At 39.2% G+C, this 26,750-nt stretch overlaps 1 protein-coding gene and 1 long non-coding RNA gene across 3 annotated transcripts in view; one reads left to right on the top strand and one right to left on the bottom strand.

The window, feature by feature from the left end:
* The window catches only part of ST6GALNAC3 (ST6 N-acetylgalactosaminide alpha-2,6-sialyltransferase 3), a 214,874-nt gene extending 202,345 nt beyond the window's left edge, over positions 1–12,529 (top strand). For both annotated transcript variants that reach the window (XM_032118359.1, XM_032118360.1), the window contains exons 4-5: positions 8,397–8,504; positions 10,711–12,529. In XM_032118359.1, the coding sequence (XP_031974250.1) occupies positions 8,397–8,504; positions 10,711–10,897 (295 nt within the window). In that variant the 3' untranslated portion in view covers positions 10,898–12,529. The remainder of the gene's footprint in view (positions 1–8,396; positions 8,505–10,710) is intronic.
* Positions 1–25,001, bottom strand: part of LOC116448226 — a 30,113-nt gene extending 5,112 nt beyond the window's left edge. Inside the window, exon 1 of the long non-coding RNA XR_004241843.1 lies at positions 24,302–25,001. This is a non-coding gene — a long non-coding RNA (uncharacterized LOC116448226). The remainder of the gene's footprint in view (positions 1–24,301) is intronic.
* Between the last annotated feature and the right edge of the window lie 1,749 nt (positions 25,002–26,750).

Below are 26,750 nucleotides of genomic sequence, written 5' to 3'. Positions count from 1 at the left end.
TCTTGTATTGAGAAGGTAAGAGCTAATCAAGGAATTTCTTCTGTATTCGCCTACAATACGTTTCACTAAAATATGCAACTAGGGATAGTGAGTGCCCTTTAATACCAAAAGAAAAGGGTGGGAAAGCCTCCTTAATTAAATCTCTTCAGGGATCTTGGATTAACTGCAGCTCTGTTTAGTTTATATCCTCCCTGTAGAAAAATGTGCAGACCCAAGACAGCAAATACTGATTTAAATGTAGATGCAGGGAAAAGGCCCTGTTGTCTTTTTTTCTTCCACTTGGCACAGTTTTTAATTTTGATTGATTTTTGGTTACAAAGGATGAAAATCTTAAGTCCTTCTCTACTCCCTTCCACGCTGTGTGAAAATACTGAACTAGGACTCAACAAACTGGACGCAGCTACTGGTGAAGGGAAGAGCACATAAAGCTGCCCTGCAGAGGACTGTGGCACCAGCCCTAAAACCTGAGTCAGAGTTTCAGCTGTCACTCCCTTTGTCACAGCCACCAGGGGTTGCAGTAAGTCTTTGGCCTAGCATAGTCCAATAGAAAGTGGGGAACAATGGGACAGGGGCACACTATGGTGCCACAATGGATATTTTGGCATTACCTCCCATTTGCTTCAACCACTGCAAGCATAAGTAATTGTCCTGTGGAGCAAGTGCTCTGCTGGCACAGACCAGAAGAATTGCATTTCCCAATAAACTCAGTCTCCCTAACCATGGAGTGAATTTTACTCAGGTGATTTTTGAAGAGAAGAATGGCTGTGTAAAGATGCCAACAGCTTAGACCTCAAACCTGCTTATGTGAATTTAGTTTTCCTTCATTCTAAACATACTTGCATTTTTGTAATGGGCAACATTTCTGTGCATCCTGTCCTGACTTAAACATACATTTGCTCATCAACAAAATCCAAGTGCAGATGGAGATGAGTGGAGCCATGTGCTTCTTTCTGCACAGTGCAGCTCCAGCAGGTCAAGGTTGTTGAGCATAAACTGCTCAACTTCAGACCCCAGGGGATAAGTGCAACCCAGGGACTCACAAAAGACATCTTCTACTAATAACTTGAGTGCATGCAGTAGCATGGGCTGTGGCTCAGACCACAGTCTGTAGTTAAGAAAGCAAAATAAAGAATCTTGATTAAGAGAAATAAACAATCTCAACTCAAGAGAAATCAAGAGAATATGTATTTCTGGAAGCAGAATTATTAGAGAAGAGAGTGGAGAAGGAAAAAAGACTGGAATTGAGATTTACTGTTCTGTGAACGGTTTGCACCGAGACCACAATTCGTACCTGAAGACTCAGTGCAACCTGCAGAAGCCCAGTAGCTGTAAGAAATTTAGCTACCAATTCGTGCTCTCTACAGGGGATGCCATTCAGATTGAAAAGATTAGCACAGGTTTGAGAATGCATGAGAATCACCTCGAAATAATATATATGTGCAATATATAGGCTGGAAGGCAGAGTTTACGATTATAATTCTTTAGTCTTGTTTCTCTTCTGTGTGCTTTGCAGCAAGCTGAACCTCTATGATCACCCTTGATAAACAGGAGTTCTGATTTTCTTCTCTAAGCTCAGCAGCAGAGGCATCTGAAGGAGCATTCTCTGACTGAGTGAAATAACTTCCTTCTCTTGTTGCCTGAGTTCACAACTGAACTGAGATACATCAAAGTCAGGTCAAGGAATCAGAAATAAGGAAACTACAGAAGCCTGGACAGCAGAACTAAATTTTCTTAGGCTGCTGCCTTTTTTCCCCCGCTTTGTTTCAGGTTTCCATGACTGGATTGAATAGACCAAAGAAAGAAAGGAAGCAAAATTTTTAAAATGTACATAACACAAAGATTGGAAATATATCCATAAATTAAATACCCAAGCAGATGCCTCAGGTATTTCAGTACTTGTAGTAACAGATTAGTCCTTATTTCTAATGTTGGTTTTGCCTGTCTTGCCCAAAATCGTAAATAGTAAGTCAAATAGTTTTGGTGGTTTTTTAATTAGATGCAGTTAAATACAAAACCCTCATTTCTCTGCTACCTTTTGTGATCATTCAGAAGTGTCCTTCCTATCTTTTTTTTGATGCCATTTTGACATGGGATTTATTAATCATTACATCTCCTTTAAAATCAGATTGTGGGGAGAGATTCTCAGGGGCTAGTTTGTGACCTAGGAGTAGCCTTTACTGCAGGTTTATAGCAAACTCAACTGAAATGGACTCTTAATTAATTAATTGATACTCTGCAGTATTAATATAAACAGAAAGCTAATATTTCTGGAGATTAATTGAACAGTGTGCCACCCAACTGCAGTTTATTTTCAGGATTCACAGTAAGGATGATCTACCAAGAGTTTGGGCTGGCAGGAGTGCATCACTTCTCCATACCCACGTACATCTTGCTGGGCACAGTCCCTGCCTGAATCTGGAACGTGGTCTGTGCTGTTCATAATGCGTTCCACTTGTTTAAGCTTTGCATAAAACTATACATGATGGACAATAAAACATCTGTCCATGTATAAATGTTTCACTTTTCAGAATGACCTGAAGCACGATGTGTGAGGCAGCCTGCTCACTGCTAGAGGGGCATGGCTGTTTATTATTAGATGTCCTGCACCATTATGGAGTACAGAGCAAGCACATGTGTGTACACACGCACACAGACACGTACAAAAGAATGAATAATTATGATAAATGGCTGCCTAACAGGTATCTTTATAATGCAGAAATAGCAACCATTTTTACCAGGCAAAATCAATTCTCTGTGTTTGCGTCTTCTTTGCTCTTCTTGTGCTATTTTTTCTGCAGAAAGTATGTAGTGAAATAATTAGCAACAAAGCACCATGTCTTAGAGAAAACAGAAATAAATCCAGGCTAGGGCTGATATTCTTCAAGATTTAGAGTCTTGCCCTTCTCCTGTACCAAATATACTTCCTTTTCTCCTCTCAAAAAACCAGCTCTCTGGCAAGAGAAGTGTATGTGCTCCTCAGGGGAGAGGTGAGAGCCTTGCTGTTCTCTCAGTGGTGGGTGCATTTTTCTGTCAACTCATTCCAATCTGTCATTTACAAATCTACATCTGATGTGAAGAGGAAGGCATAGACCAAAACTGTGACTTGGGGAATGTGGGTGTTTAATTTGGCAAAGCAGAAGAGTTTTTCAGCAGCTGTACTCAGAGATGCTTCCTCAGGGGAAAAAAAAAAAAAAAAAAAAAAAAGGGAAGCCTCAGTCAACATAAGTTCAATGGTAGCATTAATTTGGTTAGTACAGAATTGCATAGTGGATCACCAGTATGCACTGGCAGATAAATTTCCTGTATTTTTAGTTGTAAGGAAATATACCATGATTCAGCAATGCAAAAACCCAGAGAAACCCAGGGAGAAAAAGAGCTGGTTGTCTTGAACAAGGGAGTGCAGAGGGGATGTGTACATTCTACCCTCATTCCTGAGGACCTGTCACAGATGAGGCTGACACAGGGCATGTGACAGAGTGCCTGGCAAAACCAGAGTACCCTGACCCCCTCCCAGAGGATTAATGGTCTCTTGATGCACCACAGATACAAGTAAGTACCAGAGACAATTCTGCCTGAACACAGTCTTAAGTTAATCCTGGCATAGTTTTGAAAATACTTCTGTTTATTTTGAATAATTTTAAAAAAACCTTTTTGTTGGAAAGGCATCTCACATTATAAAGCCTCTGCTCTTTGGATTATAGGTCTCTTTGTTTAGACCAATACTCTTATTTATACTTATCTATTAATCAAGAGGCCTGACAAGCTGCTGCAAATAAAGCTGCTGCTGATTCAGTTGTTTGGTAGGAGAGTCATCTGAGGATTAATTCTATAAACAACCTTTATGAAAAGATACTTTTTTTGTCAATTAATTGGCCTGAAGAATTTTGTCATTTCAATCTGTCATTGTTGAATTTTACTTTACTGCAATATTTTGAAATTAAGTCAGAAAGGAAAAGTGTCTATCTAATGCTTTTGGCAAGCTCTCTGTTAATTAATAGCTTTTTGAAGTACTAAATTTCCCCGCTTTTTATCTTAATTAACACTCTTAATTGACCTTCTGTGATCTCTAGTTTCTTCCAAAAGAATTTAAAAATAGGCTTCTAAGTTCTTTTCTGCAGTCAGATTGACATGCAATTGCTTGTCTACACATCTTTCCTTCACAAGCGTTTTTTTTCATTTTTATTTTTTACCACTGGAGTCCCCACTGGAAATTACAGTCCATTGAACCATAGAGCTAAAATTGATTGTGCACATAAAAAATCCTGGAACAATTGAATGAAGAAAAGAACTTCCTGGAATTCTCTGGTGAAATCAGAACTCAAGTGACAACAAAACTTTTACCCGGTTTGAACTCACCTGCCCTGGATCACTAAGGAAATATTTTATGTTCCTCCATTTGCCCCCAGTGACAGAAAGAATTAGCTTTTCCTTCATTTAGCCTACATCAAAGCATGGTTATAGATGTCAAAGAAGATGAATTTCAGTTGCCAACATTTTTTGGGTGCATTCTCTGTTCCATCTTCTTTATATCAATTTCTTACTCTTTTTGTAAAAAAGTGGGAAGTTAAAGCTAAAGAGCCCTAATTTCTTTTAAGTTAATTTTTAATTAAAGCTTTATGTATCACATATTACAATTCTAGCAATCCTAAAAGTGCCTTTTACCATTTTCTTCTAAAATTCAGAATGCAAGTGCCTTTTGTAACATGTTGTGAGAAACTGTAGTCAGTTCTTCCTGCTGGAGCTTATGGAAGGCATTACTAAAATGCAATTCTATGTTTTGAGACTTGAAACTTTCAAGTAACTATTAATCTTGGAGCTTACTTTTATATTCTGAGATTAAATAATGACATTTTAAGCACTTAAACCTTCACTAAGAGCAAGATAAGCAAGCATATACTTCATTTCAAGCATTTTAACTAAGATGATTCCACTGGTCTTTTCATGTTCATTCACTGGTCTTTAATGTTAAGCATATGCCTATGTACTTTTCTGAAATGGCAGATGGTATTTAGCTAAGTTAATTACAACCAATAACTAACATTTCTTTAAGAATCCCTAATAAAGTAGGAAGTATGCAAAATAGGCTTTCATTTTTAAGATAAACCAAGTAACTTTTTGTGAGCATTGCCTTTTTATTGCTACATTCAGCTGTAAATCATGTCTTGAAAGCAAAGCCATCTCTTAAAAAGTGTTTTTTGAAAAATAGTGCACTATTTTCTCCTGAGCTGTTGAGACAATTTCCTGTCTAGATCTGGTACCCCATTAATTTTAGACTATTAAAAAAAAAGTCACTTTGATCCATAGGAAACAATTTTGGGATTGTTGCACACACATATATCACAATAGATCTGCCTGCTGTAGTTCTACAGATGATGTTTAACAATCTCCTGTTTACCCTATTTTGAGATTAATATCCTCATTCCCCCCCATTTGTGCAGTAACATAGCCTTATGCTATAGCCTTATCCTCCTAGAAATGGAGGATTTTTTTCTTTCAATGTGTAAAATTTGAAATTTGAGTGCAATTACAGTAACAAGAGGAACTGTTTTTCTAATGAGTCTCAAAAGCCCCTGACCAAGAAACATGTAAAACTCTCCTGTAGAGAGGGAAATTGAGTGCACAGTGTTAGCATAATAGCAAGGACTGAGACATTGCTTTGCACTACAGTTTTATGGGATGATATTTTAAAAGGTATTCAGAGATTTATGGCTTTTTAGGGACAGCTAAAATTGTTTTCACATTTCTAATATTGCTTTCATTAGAATTTTGAAAGTATGTTTATGGTATCAGATTGAATTCTAAGGTGTTACCAAATCATCCAGAATCCCCACTGCTTAAGTATATTCCCTTGTATCCTTGTGTATCTTCAGAGGAAAAAATGGGATTGATGTAAGTGCTTTGGTTTAAAGTATATAATCTGTGTTCTGTCATGTACTTCATCTCCCAGGGAAGGTACCTTGGAACTCACTCTGCTGTTTTTATTTATCCTGCCAGTGCAGTATATAGATGAGAGGACTAAGGTCCAATGGTGTTAAAACAAGACATGAAATATTGATTAATTCTTTTTTTAAATTCCTTTTTCCTCCTGAGTATAGAAAATTTCAGATGCTACTGTCAATATAGTGCTGTCCAATAAACCTCCATTATTGGAAGGGTCCTGATCTTCATCGTGTTCTTATAAATGGTTATTATGATCCTAAAACGCTTTAAAAGCTCAAGGCCAGTGTTTTCCTGGTGCAAGTGCTGAAAGCAAGTTAGAAGCAATGCAGCCTTTTATCATGGCAGAACGTTACTCTGAAATAACACGAATTGGATTGGGAATTCTCCCTGCTAGACAGTTGCAGAACATTCTGGTTGAAGAGATGAAGATCCTGATGGGGCAGATAAACAGATGTACAGTTTCATGGCTATAAAGGTGTCAAAAAAAGAAGCACAATTACAGTTGGTATCCACCCAATGAAACGTGGGTGTTTGACACCCTGCCTTTGGTTCCCACTTGTCCTTCTTCAATTTAAGTTAACCCTTTATTTATTGTTTCCAGTATGGTCCTCTACAAAAGCAGCTAAACAGATACTTAGCTGTTTCCCCAAGGAAAAGGACATTTCAGGAAAGGTAGGGATGGAAGTTCACACCAGCTCACCCATGAAGGATGACATACATGCACAAGGAAGAGAATATTTAACTACTTTCAGTGTTCTTGGACTCAACTCTGGGAGTTGAGGTATTTGTTTTTCACTAAAAAAATCAAAGGTTTATTTAAACTGGAGTGCACTGGAGTTTCTTTAGGAATGTAAAGCTCTTGGAGCTTTTCTTCTATCCATAATAAAAGGTATTAATCAGAGAAGGAATTTGAATCTCAGACCTGTATGTGCCAGGTAATTATCATGATAAAGGTTGTACAACTACTTTTTCACCCATTGTCTTAAATAGTATTTAATTCAACTTGAGCAAGGAAGTAACACAGAATCTGTGCCAAAAGCCACTGATTGGTATATTTATTCAGGAGGAGGGAGGCAGGAAACCTTAGTACATTCTTGCTGTGAACCAGGAAGAAGCACCTGAGATTGGTTCTTCTGTCTCACAGGGAAGTTGTGGCTTATAGGCTGGGTAAGTTGCTATAGGATTTTTTTTTCCACATGGAAGTTTTATTCCTACCCCAGGATGAAAATGTTTTCAAAAGATTTTGTTGGTGGCAATAACTGATTTGCACAAAGGCCTACTTGGGAGTTCTTTTACAGCAAAACTGAATTGTGTGCAAACCTTAGGCTGCTTTAACTTAGGATGGAGAACAGACTGCTCCCTGCCATACCAAAAAGCTAAGAGCTTACAGGTGTGTCGGAAAGCTCATATATCACCTCCTCTGACTCACATCCAGCTCGATTAAGGTGCTCTCTTAAGATGGTTTTACGAGTTTTCTGATATATATCTTTGGAAACTGGGCATTTTTAAATAATTTAAATATAATTCTTTTCACTGATTTCAGTCAAACTGAAAGCAATACATGCACAAAGCTGGACTTCAACCAGTTTGTAAGCAGCAAGGGCTGAGTGTGTTCTCACTACTTGTGAGGTTTGAAAGCAGTGAGTCTTGTGTGCCCAGGTTATCTGGGTAGCTCTGTTGACTCCCAGTCCCCCATTGATAACATTTGTGTGAGCAGAGCAAACAGGATTTGGTTTGTGGTTAACAATTCATGTGTTTGCTCAGATAGCCAGTCTGTGAGCCAGATCCTTACACATGTAATTTTTCTCACTGGTGCAGGTAATACTTTTGGGCTGATTGAACATATCTAGTCATTTGAGCAAAGACTGTCAATCTGGGCACTATCCCCTTATGCTTTAGTCTCTGCTGTATCATCTCAAAGAATGATAACAAAAAATTATGTAAAGGGATGTGCACAGAATTTTGGTTTTCAGAACCTTATATTAGATGGTTTTGTACCAAAATATCCTTGGAAGTTTCATTACTGTGTGAATTTTCAGGTTGAGGATAGCCTACTGCAGATTAAGATTTTGCTTGCAGAACAAGATGGTGCCTACTGACATGCACAGACCACAAATTCTGACACTATTTTGTATTTTGGTAAACTTTATCTCATTTTACAAACTCCACTAATTGCTATCTTTCAGATGTGAAAATAAATTATTTTCTGTCTTACAGGAGACGCATTGTTTGACTTCAAATATTTAACATGGTATTTTTTTCTGTGGACAATAGCTGGAGGCCCCAAGCTAGGAAGAATGAGAGCATATCTATAAATAATTCAAAGTAATTGTATGGTTTTGACAGATTGTCAAGCTGCTTAATGCCTTTTGTCCCAGGAAATAGATTGTATTTCTTTGATAAAACGTTGATAATTTCTCATTGCAATTTGTTTTGTGTATGTTGTATTTTTACAGAGTCCAGTCAGGTTCATATCTCAGCACGGGTTGGTTTACCTTAATTTTGGCTATGGATGCCTGCTATGGAATTCACGTCTATGGGATGATAAATGACACCTACTGCAAGTAAGATCATAGAAAATTATTTTCATGCATCTACAGTTCTGATGTCTTGTCAAAATTTCACAATTGATTTTAATATCATAAATCCAAAAAATGGATCAGGCTGTCATTTCCCAGTGTTTTGCATTGATGCAACACTATTGTCAGCATATTCACTCCTGATATGGCATTTGCTTTGATAAAATAAAAACATTTACAAAATCTAACATCAGATGTCATAAGGAACTATTTTTAATGAAAGATCTTTTGCCATTTCTGAATTAGCTGGAAACAAAGTATGCTCATACTCTTTCGATAAAATGTACTTGCTTCCACTGCTAAAACAAATCTATAGAGGAAAAAACTAATATATTATTTTCTGAATATCAAATACACCTGGAAGTGAAATAAACTGATTAGCCCAGGATAGTTACCTGAAATTACATTTCACCACCATTGAGCAACCTACTTGAACTTTCTAGGTTATATATGGCTTGTTTTGAGTAGTAGAGGTTTCTAATTAGATAATAAAACAAGTCCTGTGAGCTCTATCACCATAAACCAACATAAATTCCAACCAACTACTGTTGGTGACCTTACAGTGACAGTGGATTAATCCTGTTGTCAGAAGCATAACTCTAAACACAATTTTTAAAAGTCAAAGTTAAATACTTTAATCTACTGTGTGTGGTAGAAAAATTTAAAATGAAACCACTCCTCATTCTTTCAGAAAAGCAGGAAATGTCGTGAACAATGCATGATACTAGCACATACACAGCTACTGTATCTAAGCTGGTTCAAGTTCTGCATGTAACCAGTCCAGTGGGTCATGAGCTCCTAAAGTCAAATCTTTGTGCAGATTCTCACTCCATGTTCTGTGTCACTTCAGTGTGAGACTCATTCTTGGCAGAACCTAAAAAAACCTCACAAACAGAATTTGAGCCACAGCTGTTTAATTAGGATATCCTAACATTAGAGGCTGACTTTTTAGAACTTGCAGATCTCACTGATTGAGTCATCCAGATGGAATGAACAGAATTAACATATGTTGTTCTTTGTTTATGAAAACACACAGTAGGCACCCTGAGATGAGGGGTGACAGGACTAAAGTTGTCCTCAGAGAGCTCAGCCAAGCTGGCATTGCCTAGCCCTGATGTAAAACCAGTCAACAGCATGATAGCACTGCTGGCAGCAGAGAAAGGTGGGTTTCCTTAAAGCTGTAATTCTGACTGGATAACCTACTTATATTGGATATTACTCTTACAACTGCCTTGTTTGGCCAGTTCAAGAACCAGTTTCAACAGCTGGGACCATCCAATGAGAAGACTACTTAGGGAGGGAGGCTTGTGGGCTGAATTATCACAGGTTAAACAAAACGTGCAGTGCCCGTAAGAGCCAGCCTATCAGCTTCTTACTGACTGATGAAGACAGTGTATGCTGAGAGATACACTGAGCTTCTTCCTTAGGAAAATTCCTAGAAACCATGATGTAGTGAAAGCCCTTATACAGTTTAGCAAAGGAGTTCAAGTGGTGACACATGGAAAGCATTTCAGATCATTCATAGAATTGTTTAGGTTGGAAAAGACCTTTAAGAGCATGGACTTCAGTCGTTAACCCAGCACTGCCAAGTCTGCACTAAACCACGTCCCAAATGCCACATTTGCACATCTTTTAAATACATCCAGGGGTGGTGAGTCAACCCCTTCCCTGGGCAGCCTGTTCCAGTGCTTGACAGCCCTTTTGGTTAAGAAATTTTTCCAGCTATCCAGTCTGAACCTCCCATGGTGCAGCCTGAGGCAATTTCCTCGTGTCCTGTCACTTGTTGCCTGGGGGAAGAGACCAACCTCCTCCTTCTTACAACTCCCTTTCAAGCAGTTGTAAAGAGTGATAAGGTCCCACCTGAGCCTCCTTCTCTCCAGGCTGAGCACCCCCAGCTCCCTCAGCTGTTCCTCATGGGACTTGTGCTCCAGACCCTTCACTGGCTCCATTGCCCTTCTCTAGACTCACTCCAGCACCTCAATGTCTGTGTTGTAGTGAGAGGCACAAAACTGAGCACAGGATTCGAGGTGTGGCCTCACCAGTGCCAAGTACGGGGCCCAATAACTGCCCTGCTCCTGCTGGCCACACTGTTGCTGATCCAAGCCAGGATGCTTGCATCCTGTATTCAGGTACATTATATATTTATGTTTTTCTTGAGAATAATACTTAAGTGTATCTTTTTTTTCCCTAGGTCAGAAGACTTCCGTAAAGTTCCCTACCACTATTATGAGCCAGGAAGAGATGAGTGTGAGGAATACTTTCTCCATGAAAATGCTCCATATGGAGGCCATAGGTTTATCACGGAAAAGAAAGTATTTGCTAAATGGGCCAAGAAGCACACAATAATATTTACACATCCCAACTGGACAGTGTCTTGATACTGGTTTACTTAACTCTCCCTTAACAGCATATTACAAAAATGTCTCAGTTTACAATAGTTTTGCTTACATCTGGCTGGCCTTTCTCAGCCTAGGTAACACTAAACTAAAAACCAGAGGACAAAGAGGGTGGTGGTTCAGCTGTTAAGCAAAATTAGTCATCTGTGGAAGGCAGACACATTGTTTGTTATTTCTTAGGGTTTTAATCCACACTATGCACTTTAACTGGATTTTTCTTCAAGACAGGAGCAGTTAAAGACAGACGAGATTTTCTGTATATACAGGTGCACACAGAGAACACACACAGAGAACTTGGCGGTCCTTTGAAAATTGTCCATCATCTCAGATATTTTAAATTATTATTTGCAGCTCATTTGCTGTACTGAAGCACTAGTTCCATTTGTAGTATCAGTAGATCAACAAGAGAAGTGTAAGGGAAAATACAGACCTCAAAGGTTCATGTGTGAGTAAATTTTAAAAAACACCTGAATATATTGATACACTATATTGTGAGCACTTGCATATGTGGTAAAATTAGAGATGAGCTAAGCATGGTTCTTGAACTGCACCCAACTCTTGAATGAGAAGATATTACCTACTCAAGACTCCTGATTAATTCCTAACTTCTGAAATGCAGCTTCCTTCCGCCCTGGTCAGGCTGCACCATCTGGGACGATGTAGTTTGTACTTCTTGAAGCTGTTGTCCCACAGTTCAGCTCCAGCAGAATGACACTTGGCAAAGATTGTGTTCTGCAGCCCATTATGAACCTTTGGCTGTTGTACCAAGCCTGCTGTCAGTACCCAAGCTGGTGAGTGTAAAGTTGTCTCATTCGTGAATATCTCCATTTACTCCACTTGTGCCTTTGACTTGCTCCAACATCCAAATAACAGCATTTTGACAGTATTTCCCATGCAGCCATCATAATTTATTTTAGATCTCCAGTTTCTCCATCTTTAAAAACAAGGATAGTGTCTGTCTACCTCACAAGGGAGTTGTGAGGACTAATTTAATTTAATTTAAGCAATTTCCTGATGAAGAATGCTACATATCATTTATTCTTAACACAAAAACAATGGTACCTGTCATTTATTCTTGCCTGTTGGGTATTTGAAGAAAGTGACAATGTGTCTGGATCTGACGGCAAATTGTTCTGTGCATCCACTTTCCTGCTGAGGATAATTTGTAATACTGAGTTCTATCAGCTTGCATTGCATCAGATGAAGTTGAAAGAAATCCCCATCTCACAGTATTATCTGCACATTAAAATGCAGTTCAAGAATCTTAAAATACACTCATCTCTAGTTTAAATATATATTTCCAAGCTTACTGTCATGGAAAGTTTTCAACTGCAGCAGACTCATTTGTAATATGACCATAATTCAACTACACATGTGAGTTTTATTTAACTGTATTTAAACTAATGCTTTAAGTTTAGAATGTGTCCTATGAGTATTTTAACATCTGTAATGTCAGATTCAACACTGTAATAGCCAATACTGTGAACACTTGAAGAAATTACCTGTGAAACATGTCACACAGGGTTTACTCACACTACTTAAACATTAAGCAACAGGAAACTTTGTATGCTTTTGTAAATCAAGAAAAGGGGAAAGTAAAAAGCTATTTTTACATGTAAGTATTTGTATACTGACTATTTCCTATTGTATATTTGTATATATAAATCTATATTTTATATGTTCATTGCATATATATTCTCTCATCAGCAGCTCCAACTCTTAGGATGGGGAGGAAATCTCTTCACCAGTATTCCTTCTCCTGATCATTGGTTTCTTGGTCCTGTTGGTGGGTGATTCCAGGGTATCATCTCTGTTGCCTTTTCTATTTTCTACCATAAATGCAGCTCTCTGATTTTATTTTTTAATATAGCTCAGCTTTCACTGCTTACTTTAGTACTCTAAGTATTCATTCTGGTTGTCAGACAAAGGCTGGGGCCATGCTTATGATCTTGGATAAACATCTGTATTCAAATACAGGCTTTGTCCCAGACTTCTTGCATGACTTTATGTCTCACCTTCCTGTTTGGAAAATGAGAACAATAGTATTTTCCTACTCCCTTTCTTGACTGACTTTCTTGAAAGCTGTTGAGATGAATATTCCCGTTTTCAATTTATTTCTATATTTCTTTGAAGAAGAGGTGCGCAAAGTGTCTGAAAACTACAGGCTGTGATATACAAGTAATTAAAAGTGGCTGTTTCTTGTCCCTGAAGTTTAAAATCAGTTGTAGGCTGATACAGCATGGGATGAAATCAAAAGGTGAAAAAGGGTCATGGTTGGATGAAGAGCTGTAGTAGCAAAACCAGATTTATCACCATATGCATCTTTTCAGTTCAGATGGGTGTCTGGATATATGGAAAGCTAATAAAAAATTGTAATGCAGGATTTGAAGAATGCAGGAAATGCAGAATTAGGGAGAATGTTCCACACATATTGTACAGGGCAGCCTGGGAAATTCTATTATTCCCTTGAGGGAAGAGGAACTGAAAGAAGAACATCAGCCAATTGAACTGGTGTTTAGAAGGTTTCTGGGTTAATAGAAAACTGCTATGAAAGTGCTGCACATGGAAATTGTTTGGGCTGGACAGACTTATATGGAAGTGTCCTCATGAAGCAGAGCATTTCTCCCCCCAGTGTTTCTCCCTTGTTCATGTGCAAGGTGGTTTTAAAGCCTGAGAAAGTTTCTAAGATAATTAATACTTGCCAATTCACCATAAACGTGTTGTAAAAGATGTGCTTCATCCTGAAGCTCTTTGAAGAGTGCTTGCATGCTGCATGAAACAATATCACAAAGGATAGCTAAGAAAAGTACAGTTCTAAGAACATCTATATGTACACAAAATTGAGAACACAATTAGAGTTCAGTTGTCACAGAGCAAAGTGAAATTGTTGCTCTCTGCTTGGATTTGCACTAAGAGCTGATCCACTTTAGAAACATTGCAGCAGGCTTCATTCATACTAGAGAAAATGAACATCAGTTCCCTTATTTAAATGAGCCTGTCTTTAGCATAAGTTAAAAATGCATATTTACATGATTTTTATTTTATGAGTAAGGAACTGTGACCACCATGTTAAAGATGATTCTACAAAGAAATTACTTGGTTGAAATCTGTTAAAAATCAGCTGTGGTACTAAAGAAAGAGTGTAGGACTTGGATGTGTATAAGGGACCTTGGTGGTTCACCTTCTGGGAGCAGTTAAGACATCAGCTGAGAATCACTTATTAATTCTTTAAGATAAAACCTACTACAGTTTACCTGAATGTAATCATACCCTAATTGCTTATTCATACAAGCAGTCCTATTTTAATCAACTACTCATGTGTATAAAACAAGCAGGGAGTTTACCTGAGGTTTTTAAAATGCATTTTCACATTGAGGCTAATAGAGAAATGCTCAAAAATAGTTTGGCATTTTTTTTGCCATCAGTGAGCTAAGAAGTCACCAAAAGTTTCTTTTAAAATTAGGGGGATTTAATAAACTTGTTAAAAAAAAGAGGGGAAAAAAGGCATAAATGGCTTGGTTTTAATAAACATTTAAATTTTAATATACTTTATGTTGCATTACCTTCTGACTTTTTTTTCAAAGTAGAGCAGAAATTTTCATTAAAGAATATCTTTTTTGACTGGCTAATTACTATTCATGGATAATTGACTGAATAAGATTAAAAAGTGTTGTTTTTTCTCTCCAAACTGACACAACAGACATGATCCCAACCTTTTCATCCCCATTAGATGTCCAGATCACATCCTTCTGCTTATACCAAGGCCTCTTCTCAGAGAGAGAAAAATTAGTCTATACATCCAGCCAAATTCCCTTTCCATCTGGGCTGGGAGGCTTCATCTGCAGACTGCTCCTATCAGTTACATCAGTAAATGGGAAGAACTGATGGAGAGCTCTACTTAGGAGCAGATGGTGTTCCAACTTCTAAAAAATGCCCCTAAAGTGCTTTAGGCAAGGAGTACCCGTTGATCTCTCCTGGAAGTACTTTACTAAAGTATTCAGTTTCTTCAAATGCCTTTAGTTCCTGTGTAGAATAATTGTCCTACTCTCTCTAGTAGGAATTATCAGCAATGGGAAAACATGGCCTTTACAGGAAAAAATAGAGGCAAATTCTGTGTTGTTAAATATTTCCACATAACACCAGGGGTGAAGAAGTGCCTGACACAAATTATCTGAACACTCACTGATTCAGGAATCTCTGAGGACTCACTTCAAAACTAATGGAAGTGGCTTTGGCAAGTTCATGAATACTGCACCTACCCCAGAGTAAAATCTTTGCACTCCTGGGTGCTAAGGTGAGCAGTATTTTGGCTGGGAAGTACCATGTGCACATAATGCTTTGCAGAATTAATAAAGAGAAGCCCATCCAACTCCTGGCAGGCTGGTGCTGATGGTCTTTCATTATTCACCTGCTTGTGGGCTGGACTGAAGTAGAACCTCACACAAAGATAGCTGGCAGCAGAGCACAGATGCTCAACCAGAAGACATGTCCAGGTAAGTAAGAATTAAGTAAGTAATCCCTTGTGAATATAGATGGATATAGATGCCCGTAGTAAGTAGAAAATCAAAAGCACTTTGCATATTGATGCTTACCATTTGCTGTCTTTTGTCCTGCATGTATGCCAGAAATAGTGTGTTTTTAGTTGTGCTCAGGCAAGCCTGGGGTTTGTTCATGATGAACCACAAGAGTGAATCTCTGTGGTAGTACCACACAGGAGCTCTCTGTGGGCATTGTAATGTACTGTGAACAACTGTCATGTATTTACTAAAAAAAGTCCTGTTTTTCCTGACTATATTCAGTTCCTTTGTGGAGGAAACATTTTTATCAGATGTGTCCCATTCTGTTCCTTCTTTCTTGAGAGGATGCACAGGAATGGAACTTAACCACAGAGGAGTGAAGCCAGCCACCAGATTCATATATATTTTTGTGGGTATTGCTATGATGTATATAGCTAAAGTCACAGGGAAAGGGAAGTAAACCTTGTACAGCATAATCTACAGAAGTCTTGTGTGTCTGTTCTGGGTTAGTTTCCTAGGCAAACCCTCTAAAAGGGGTTGAAGGAGAAAGAGAAGGTCTCTCTCCATTGAAAGACAGGACTTCTGTGGAAACTGTAATACTGTGTTTGGCACATCTGCGCCTGCTCCCCCAGCTTTTGCAGGTCCCCACCCAGCTGCAGCTTTGGGCCCTTTCCAGCCCCATTGGAGAAGAATTCTCCGTCTGACTAATGCAGCCTGTGATCCACACAAAGCCTGCCCATCCTCTCCTTCTGTGGATCAGGAAAGTGCTGAATTTGCCCTGGGGGTGCAGAGTGTCAGAGCAGGGACACACTTTCCAGTCAGCAGAATGATTTGCTTGGGCCACAGTCTCACCTCAGGTGCTGAACTCAGTTTCTTTGAATATGATAGGAAAGATATCACTGGGTTTTGTTATTGTTTGTATGATTAACTCACAAAGAGTCACTATTTTATGGGTGTCTTAAGCAGCTGATTTCATGTCTTTTTTTACATTGCTTTTGCTATTTCTGGGAATTCCTCAAAATATGCAGCAATCAGCATCTGCCTGCTGTTCTCATTTACTGGCCGTAAAGAGACTGTAAACTTGAACTAATGCATGTTCTTACCATGTATTATGCATGATAGGATGTTAGACATTTTATTCTCCACTATAATAAATAATGTAAGTTTTGTGTAAACTTAGTTCAAGCAGCAGAAGTAGTACTTTTTCTTTCTCTCATATCACATTGCCCAGAGCACTTTGCTGGAGTTCTGAAAGTGCCATTAGCAGCTGGCAGCAAATAAACTGTTGAAACCAGTCAGGAAATAATTACCAAATTTGACATTTTTCACTGAAATATCAGAAATAGTTCAGCTTGCTTTTGTGAACCTACTCTGGCACTCACAATCACAATTCTGTGTTGTGCTCTAAGGAAATCTCACATCCTGAGTGTAACTCAGGAATGACTTTTTTGATACAGATATTGTTAAGAGGTTTGGAGGGCAGTGATCCCAAAGTTTTTATATTTATGGGAGTATCTTTTTAATAGGAATTGAACATACAGAAGATTGTCTAAGATGCCTGCAGAGTTTTTCATATTGTTGCTACTGAAAATAGTATTTCTGAAGATGACCAAAGGAAAAACAAACTGTGTGCCCGCTGCTCTTCTGGCTGATCACCTGTGCCCTCCTCCTACACAGACACACTCACGCGTCTGCAAACACAATGAGTGTCTGTAGGGAAGGTCCTTTTTTTATCAGTTAGGGGCAGGTAAGAACAACTAAGACTAATCTACACGGTAAATACAGCTTATAGTACTTGTTGATTAATGTTTATTCTGTGTATTTCCAAAGCCTGTGTCTGTGTTAGCAAAGAATTAGCTTAGCTGGATAGGATCTGTAGCCTGAAACTCTTGGTGCTAAGGACCTGATCTCCGCACCGATCTCCAGTTTGATCCCATGAGGTGAATGCCACTAGTGATTGGAGCACATCCTTTTTTCCATCCAAAAGGAATCTGGTGCACATGCTTAGGAATGCTCCATCATGCAAACTAAAGCTCATTAAGTGAGGCCACTGTACTGAACTGTCCCACAGGAAAGTGGAATTCCTGCTAGACTGTCTTACAGCTCAGGCTTTGCATGGGTATTTTTTCCATGGGTATTTTTCTTTCAAATCTGAGATCTGATTCCTCCTGTCAGACATGGGAACCCAGGGCTCTGATTCTTCCTAAATTTACCATCCAAATGTGCTCAATAAGTCCTAAGGTATAGGACAAAGTGATCCAGCATGGGTACAGCATGGCAAGTGCTTTGTTTGATGAAGAGTTAATGTGATTCTGCTCGTGGATGTAATTTTATCCTGGACGTGCTGGATGCTTGCTAATGCATGCATTGTTTTTATATACAGCAAGACACATAAAAATTCCCTTTATAATTTTCCCAGGGTAATTTCATTCTTGTGGCCTTCCAGTTGTATCTGTATATGTGTGCATATGTGCATGTATATACAGTGTGCAAGCGTTCTTCTGTTCTTAGAAAGTTGCTACTATATGCTGCTAACATAAACTTTTTTAGGCAGTTCATGATACACAGTTCTTTGTACATGTATTCTTTGATTGCCTTTTTGTAATGCTGACAAGTGTACTGATAGCAGATACCACTGTGAACTTAGAAAACTTTCATACTATTTATACTTATTTTATATGTTTTGCCATGTGTTTTCTTGCTATATGTTACTTAGTTTTTGCTCCCATTTGGAGAATGTGCTTCTATGTATTTGCAAAATTGTGCCTGGATTATTTTAAAACATTAATAAATGTATACAATTTTCCAATTGTCTGACACAATTTATGTATGATTTTGTGCAAAATACTTTTATTCTTGTTTATGTATATGCCACTATAATAATATCTGACAGTTCACTGAACTTACAGAAACAAAGATTTTTTTTCTCAAAAGTGTTATAAATCAGCTGCACACACTTTAAAGACATTTTAGGGCATCTGCCCTAAAAATATTCAGTAATGTTGGGTAAACTTAGCCATAAAACCTACACTTACAATAACTCATGATTGTATTTCTGTGTGTTAAAACACATTGCAGGCACAAATGCACTTTGTGGAAAAGGTCCATTGGATCCTGTCCATAAAGGGCACATCCTTCCCAGAGTGTAGTGCTCTCAGGGGTGAAGCCACTGAAACCCCAGGAATGGACATTGAGCACATAGAGAGCCATGTAAGTTTGAAGGGCTGGGGGAGAGATCGCATCTCAGGAGAAGGTGCAAACCTCTACTCGCAGCTACAGTGTTGACAAGAGTGTGAGGATGTGATTTTTCTTCCCCAGTGGACCCCATGGTGCTAGGGGAGGAAGAGAACTAGAACTCATTCAGCCTCTGGTCTCTAACTTTCCTATTTTCCTGTTCCCAGCTAAGAACACGCTTTGAGCTGTAAATTTTAACTTGGGCTGTATGTGCTGAAGTAAACACATGTAGAGTAGCTGGGTTTGTGAAATGACTGGAGATTCTGGGTGTAGTTGCCAGCACTGGCATACGTAATGCAGCAACTGCTACCAACTAATTTTGGGTTGGATTCTGGTATATACCACTTAGAACTGGGCTATTTTGCCAGCTACCACAGTGAGGGAAATGAAAAGAGTATTTCTGTGATAAGGGTACGACTAAATAAAGGGAAGAAATGCCTTTCACATGCTCAGCTTTGAGGGTCCTTCAAGTCTGATATCCCGCCAAAGGGCTTGTTAAGAATTTGTGTGTTACTTTTTCAGGCATACTCTCTGCATAAACCATAATGTTCACTTCAGAGCTATTACAGTGTGAGCTCTGAATGCATATTAGTAGCATGACGTAATATTGATTCATTTTGTCCTTTTTCCATGCAGGATGGTTGGATATATTACTGTTGAAGTACATCCAGTCTTGATAGTAGTGACATGGGATGGAAACGTGAGTTTATTTGACTATTTGTCATAGGACCAGATAATCAAGTAAAAAACAGTTTAATTGTTGAATTAGACCTCTTAGAGCTTTCAAACCCCCACGGAATAGCCAGCCTAGACCCCTGAAGCTTTTGCTCCTGTGACTTTACATTTGGATCTTATTTTATTAGTTTGCACCAGATCACCCAGTAATTCTTGTCAACAGTCTCAGTGATATTTTCTTTTTGTTACTGATTTCTTCTGTAATGACTGAGTATTCTGCAAACCTTTGTGTTTTCATCTAAATTATTGATAAAATTGTGAACCAGTGTATGCCCGTGAAGCTATCCCAGCAGAATACCTATTCTGTGATCATTCTCCATTTAAATTTCCGTTTTGAAATGTCACTTAACCAGTTCTCCATTCATTTAATGTGAGACATGTCTGTTTTGTATTATCATGTTTTCTTGACTCAAATGTCATGAATACCACATCAAATGTCATATAGAATCAAAGAGTATCAACAGTGTTGTCTTTCACTTGTACTCAAAATCGGAAAAAAAGCCAGCAAATGTGTTTGACAGTATCTATTTTCCATATTGCACTTAGATTGGCATTTAGCATATTTCTCCTCTTTAATTAGTTAGTAATTGAGTCCCCTGTCAGCCATTCCATTACTTTGCTCCAGATCAATTTCAGACTGACAGGACTGTAATTATCTAGGTCATTAAGTTTATCCTTCTTAAATATTAACACAACATATGTTTTCTTCCAGCTTTCTGGAACCTTCCCAATTGTTCCAAGGCTTAGCAAAAAGCAGTGATAATAATAGAGATTCTGCAGTCAGCTCTTGAACAAATCTTGGATACAAGTTACCTGAAGTTTCCCTACACAAGTGTTTCTTACTTTTCTTACTTCAGTCGCTTCCATTTAAGTTGTTGTTGTTGTTGTTGTTGTTGTTGTTGTTGTTGTTGCCTGGTAGTTTATCATCCTCATAGAGTATCATCAATTCTCTGTCTTTTCCTTAAATACAAGGATACTGAACACAAATACTTATTGAACACTTCTTTCTTGTCTTTATTACTCTTAACAAATCTTCCACTTCAATCTGATAAAGAACTGGTACCATTGTCAGGGTTAGTAATGATTTTGAAAAATATTGTCCTCAATTCTCTGGCCATAAATTTCTCCTTACAACTTGGCTACACTTATTGGAGGAATTATATACATAAAGCCTTAGTTCTACTCCATATTCAATGTTATTAACCTTTTCTCATTTCATTGATTTACAATTAAGTAGAGGCTTTCATTAACCCTTTGATCTAGATATTTTTTGAACCCATACAACTTTCTTTCCTGATTTTTCAGCCAATAAATGTTTGTATTTTCCAAATATTGACCTGTTTTCTCTCCTAGCTGATTCTCCTTTTCAATAACTTTCAGGCTGGTAAAAAGACTGCACCATCCATGTAACTGTGTGGGCTTCATTCTCTTTGTGCCCGTAAAGAGCAATCAATCATAGCCACTAATATTAATTTACTTTTCTTACCAACTACCTCTGATTATGTTTCATTATTTCGGAGATGTTATCTCACATAAATTTCTCATTCTTGGAGAGTTCTCTATTTTGTTTTAAGAAATGTTCATACAGAGTGTTCAAAAATTCAGCAGATGAAATTCAGCATCATGAAACTTCAGGCATATGTCAGGCAGGCTGCAGTCTCAGATGATTGTGCAGCTTTTTTGCTCCTACACATTATAGAAGGTGCAAAGGCATCCAGTCATCCTGCTGTCTTCTATGATTTGGTGATTTGCAGACAGCAGCTACTATCCCATCTAGTGTTTTATCTGTTAGAGTATTGATCCACTGCATTCACATCATTTGCTTCTGAGCTGCCAGTGTCCTGAAAACAGACTGTGGCTCTTTTACTGTAGAGTGCCACTCTTCTTCTCCTTCTCTCTACTTGATCTTTCTAAAAATAGGTTATAACCATTGATTTTAATGTTTCAGTTATGCAGTTCTACCAGCTACACTGAATTTATAAATAAGTAATTTTAATTCCTTTCTTTTTTTACCCAGACTATCTGGTATTGTTTTATAGAAAATCTTTTTATAGAAAATACTTTAACATTCTTCATGAATTTTGGTTTTGCCAGCTTAATTTCATCCAGAAAGACTGGGGGGTTTTTGTTGGATTTGGCTGCTTTTTTTGTCAATTCCTCTTTTAGTACTTATTTTTAGCCTCTTTCCTAGCAGGCTGTTTGCCTTTCTACAGAACAGGAGACCACCTAAATGGTGTCATCTTTTCACCTGCATCAAAAGACACATGCTCCATGTTCAGAATCTTTTTTTCCTGTCTTCCTTCATTCACCAGCCAAGGATAATATCCTGGAGGATCACACAGATGTTCTTCTTTTTAAGCAGTGTTCAGGGTTCCCTGACCTTGTCTAGGATCTGTGAGACAGTCCCTGTGCTGCAGAGTCACTGATGCATTCAGTCTTTCCAGTCGTCTTTAATCTCCAGCCTTTCCCCTGAATTGGTTGGGCTACACATGATCCCTAACTGTCCTTTTTTGAAAAACACTTCTGCCTCTGGAGAATTCTGAAATTTGGGTGGGGGTGAATTGGAGATGGAGGGAAGCTGTCTGTTTTCAAATGAAAGTGTAGACTGTGTTAATGCATCTGCTCAGGCCCTTCTGTTTATTGTTGCACAGAGCAACCAGACCTCTGTGGGCTGCTCAATCCCTGGGCTAGCAGCTCCCATCTCTCCTCAGGACTGGCAGAATTTGGGAACTAGGGAGTCTAGGTTCTGAGACTGTGTGTAAAGTGAGCAAACGAACTGTCAAAAAATGAAACATTAAGATTTGGCTTGTTTTGTCGTAAGATTGATCAAAGTCTGCATGTTTGTATGGGAGATTTAAATTACAATCAGCTAGCATTCTTCACTGGCAAAAGGAAAACATTCTACCAGAGAATTTCTGATTAACTCTTCTCCTGTCCAGAGGAGAGCTATCTAAATTAATTGTCTTTGACAGGTGAGGTCTGTCCTCATTTTGGTGCAGGAGATAAGGTACTGGTTACAACACAACTGGGTAGACCTGCACAGCTTTTTTAATTACAACAAAAGCACTTATCACAAATGTCTTGTAAACTGCCTGTCAACAGTGCTTGGATTGCAGCTGCCTGGCCTTGAGGTTTGATGGCTTACCTCTTTGACTAGTGCCTCATAGTTCATCAAGCCCTTCTGCATAGGCCTTAAAATAAGGTTAATCAAATCAATTTGGTCTCACATTGCCTTTTTTTTTGTCAGCACTTCAGAAAAGATGCTCAGTTCATTGTTTTGACACACTACAAGTTGCATTGCTTCATCATCTTAGTGACCTGATAGGTGAAAGACACTTGATGTATGGTGAGGTCACCTGGTAAAAAGTCTGATTGCAGCCTTGCCCTGTGTAATAGTTCTGCAGAACTAGGAAGGGAGCTAAGCAAATGCTTCCCCTGAAGATACTGTGTAGAAACTAAAAATCTTCCAGCACCTAATTTCACAGGAAAAATCCACATGGTACAGTACAAGCCCCATGCCATGCAGAGATATTCCTCCTGGCTTTGAATGAACAAAACTTGTCTGCATACAAATGCCAAACCATTTGTTACATTTTCGCAGGGAAAAACATGAAAAAAATCTGTTGGAGCACAGCCCTGCAGCTCCTGGTTTCTCTGGCCTGTGCTGTGAACAACAGGTTGAGTTACTTGGAATTGTGAATCACTTGGTATTGTGTTGATTAATTCACACACTCACATAAACACACAAAATGGCATGGTAAAAATGTCATACACTAAAACATCACAGATCTCATCACAGAGTCACTGTCATGTACTGCTTTTCTACAAGTGTTGTGGAAGGAAGGGGAAGCAGCAGAGTCTGTACTTGCACAACTGGCTGAAAGCTGTGTGCAGTAAGCACCTTGAGAACATCAAGTGATTGTGAAGGGAATTACTGTGAACACTATAATGATTTTATTTTTTGTTATTTCTTCATGCTGTCTTGAAAAAGATCAGTTCTTTTCATCAGCACCTCAAAGATTCTTCCCCAAAAACGTACGAAGCAGACTGACAAAGAGGTTCTGAAAGCGGTTTCGGTTACATGAAAAGAAGCAGTGGGAATTTAAGAGGGGCAGAGAAAAGAGTGAATATTTAAACTAAGGACATTGAGACCTAAAATTCCAGTGCTTTATGTACTGTACTTCTCACTGGTATCAATGGGAACACTTACTTAAAACTTAGTACAGGATTCAGGGAGTTTCCTTCATATCTGCAAATGACTATAAAGCACAGAAAAAGAAGAGGCCAGCCTTTTTCTGGTGTGACACCTTTGTTTTATCTTTCATGATACTTGAAATGGCAACGAGCTTTAGTGATGGTTCAAGTGTCAGAATTCACTTTTTTTATTTTCCCCCCAGGAAAAAGAGGACCAGGGAGTCAAACTGCATCATTTTTCAAGGGCAGCCTTGCAGTCCTTGGGAGTTTTAAAATGTGGAAAGTACTGTATTAATTTGAGTGCATCAGTAGTGAAGGGGATAATTTAACAGCACCTTCCGCTCTCAAGTATTTCTTTTCTTGAATAGATTATTAGACAGCAAAGGTTGAGGATACAAACCTTGAATCATGAAAGCTTGTGTACATGTTGAAGAGGTATTACAATGAATTATAAGCACTGGTAATAGTTTAGAATCCAAAGGGCTGGTGACCTTTGCTTTTAAAAACATGCTTTAAATGTTATCATTCTACAGCACCGTCTTCTCAGCTCTATCTCCTAAATGCTTTTGGACACACAGACCATGGGATTAATTATATACTGCAAGCAACAATTCATGAATATTTAACACACTCATTTATACTTAATGAATAAATTTGCATTTTGACAGTGTTATTTAATGTGGTTTAAGGAAAAACTGCTCATTACCTTTCAATTTTGTAGATTAGGAGAATGTAATTGGAATGATAAGGTAGGGGAGAGGCTGCATGGTTGTTCGCGCGGTTTGTTCCCACAGGTTTTTGATCAAAACGGCTCCGTTCGGTTTGTTCGGGGAAAGTTTGTCCGTCTCAGTTACTTCATCCCGCTCCCTGCGGGGAGGCCGAAGCAGCGAGGGCTGAGTTGGGAGGCAGCTGCCCGACGCTGGCTGCCCCGGGCCGGTCCGTGGGCCTTGGGCAGGGCGCTGCGCTGCAGGGAGAGCGGGGCTGCCCACGGAGCCGAGGGACCCCGCGCTGCCGGGGCGCTGCCGGAGGGGCCGAGGGTCCCTGGCAACAGGGCAGACCCTTGTGGCGGTGGCGGCCACGGCCCTGGGCCCGGCGGTGCCCGGGGGCTGCGGCGAGTGCGCTACAGCCCCGGGGATGGCACAGGCTGGAAAACCCTTCCAGTCACCCGCACGCAGAGCTCCGTGTAAGCAGCTGCCGGCCTGGGGCCGCCCCGTTGCCCTGGGAGAGCTTTCCCGGGCAGGGCCGGGCCGGGCCGGTGGTGCCGGGCCACGGGCCCTGCCCCAGCGCCGCCGCCCCGCTCGGCCCCGCACCCTCAGCAGCGCAGCGCGGAGCCCGCGGGTGGGCACCGCTCGGGGCGCAGGGCGCGGAGCTCTCCGCCCTGACAGATTGCACAAGGTTCTGTTGATTCGATTTTTTTCCCCTGAAAACTTCGTCCTTTTGAGAACTCTTTTTAAAAAGAAAAAAAGCAAACAAATAACCCCAACCCCCCCAAAATCCCGCAGTTCGTCTTGCAACAAAACCTCCGAACAGATCTGTGTATATTTCAGCAGTTCAAAAGAAGAAGGAGGTAAAAAAATATACTTTTTTTCTTTTTGTATACTTAATTTTAAAGCCTATCTCATGATTTGTAGGAAGGGGAAGCAGTGAGGAGGAGGAACAAGTTGTTTGGTTTTGTTTTCTGTCAGCAGTCCTGATATGAAAACTCTGTCCCATTTAAATTTCATGGGGTTTTTTTCATGTTATTTTAACAGGGCTAACTACAAAACCTTTGTACTTGGGTGTCTTTGCTTTGCCTTTTAAGCATGTATTTAATGAACTCAAATGTTTCCTTAGGCATAGAGATACTGTGAAGATTTCATAGCTAGTACAAATGAAAGGAATCGAAAATAATCAGAAGTTTAAAAAGAATTTCCCAGGACTTGGTCTCGTATATTTTTGTATATGAACAGCAATAGAAGAGAATATCCCCAGGTTTCTAGTCTTTAATACCAAGAGTTGATTTTGTAAAACAGTTTTTAAAATGGGTTACAATTTGCTTCTTTAACAAAGTATATGCATTGTTTCTATTTGTCATTTTGAAGTGCCATATGGTGGCAGATACTAATCCACAATATGTTGCCATAGTTCTCTGTGATCTCTCTTGAAAACAATATAATTACACAAATGGAGACTTGACCTTTCATTCAGCTTTAATGGACTGTTTTCTGAGCACATTTCTATTCAAAGAGAATTACATGAAATGTTACAGTTAGAGTTGGCTACATGTGTCTTCTCTGGGAAGGGAAAAATCTTCAGGCCAGAATCAGGCTATTCACCAACTCCCTGTTCAGCACACAGAGTAATGTCATCTTGATTCTCACAATGGGGCTCTAGAAGTAACTTTGATGTTAAGCAAAACAAAGATTTGAAATGTAAAAACTGTGTTGCTATCCCTCTCCTCTGGGCAATGATGCATAAGCAAAGATAGCCCATCTTTGACATGCTCCTCATCCTGTGGGAATATCCCCCCACAATATTAATAGAGGGGAATGTACAGATAAAGCTTGGATCTGCATTTTGGTATTCTTTTCCCTTCAGTTGAAATCTTAGACACTGTTTTGACCACATCCAGCAAGTTAAGAGCCCATGATTTGCACTCACATTCCCAAACAGCCTGGGCCTCCATCACTGGGCATCTCCAGATCAAGAATTATGTTTCAGTCCCTTAGTGACTTAATGTAATTCTGGTTTTAATATATCAAAAGAATCTAAGCTCCTGGTGACATGTATGGGACAATTCTAGGTGGAATTCCTGTACATGTCTCCTTTTTATTTAATATAAAACGGAAAGGATTTGTGAGGGTCAAAAGAAGGTGTGTGCAGGTGCCAAGGTCAGTTGTTTCCCAGAGGAGGTGTGTGACCATTGTTGTGTCTGCAGCTGGTGCTGATGGGCTGTCACAGGCTGGGATATGCAGGTACCACAAAGGACAATTGCAACACTGCCCATTGCTCCTGACTGGGAACAGGTTCTTTTCCTACTTGGGAGGAGAGTTTTCAGCCCTGGTTACAGGTTTTTGTTCCTGTTTTGGTCACCAAAATGGTTGATAATGTGTGAACAATAGAACCTAAGGTTCATTATTTTGCATAATGTTTTTTTTTTTGACACATGTATTACC

Source organism: Corvus moneduloides, chromosome 9, assembly GCF_009650955.1.
Source record: "Corvus moneduloides isolate bCorMon1 chromosome 9, bCorMon1.pri, whole genome shotgun sequence".
Taxonomy (NCBI): domain Eukaryota; kingdom Metazoa; phylum Chordata; class Aves; order Passeriformes; family Corvidae; genus Corvus; species Corvus moneduloides.
The sequence above is the reverse complement of the archived record's forward strand: the minus strand, read 5'-3'. Positions and strand labels throughout refer to the sequence as shown.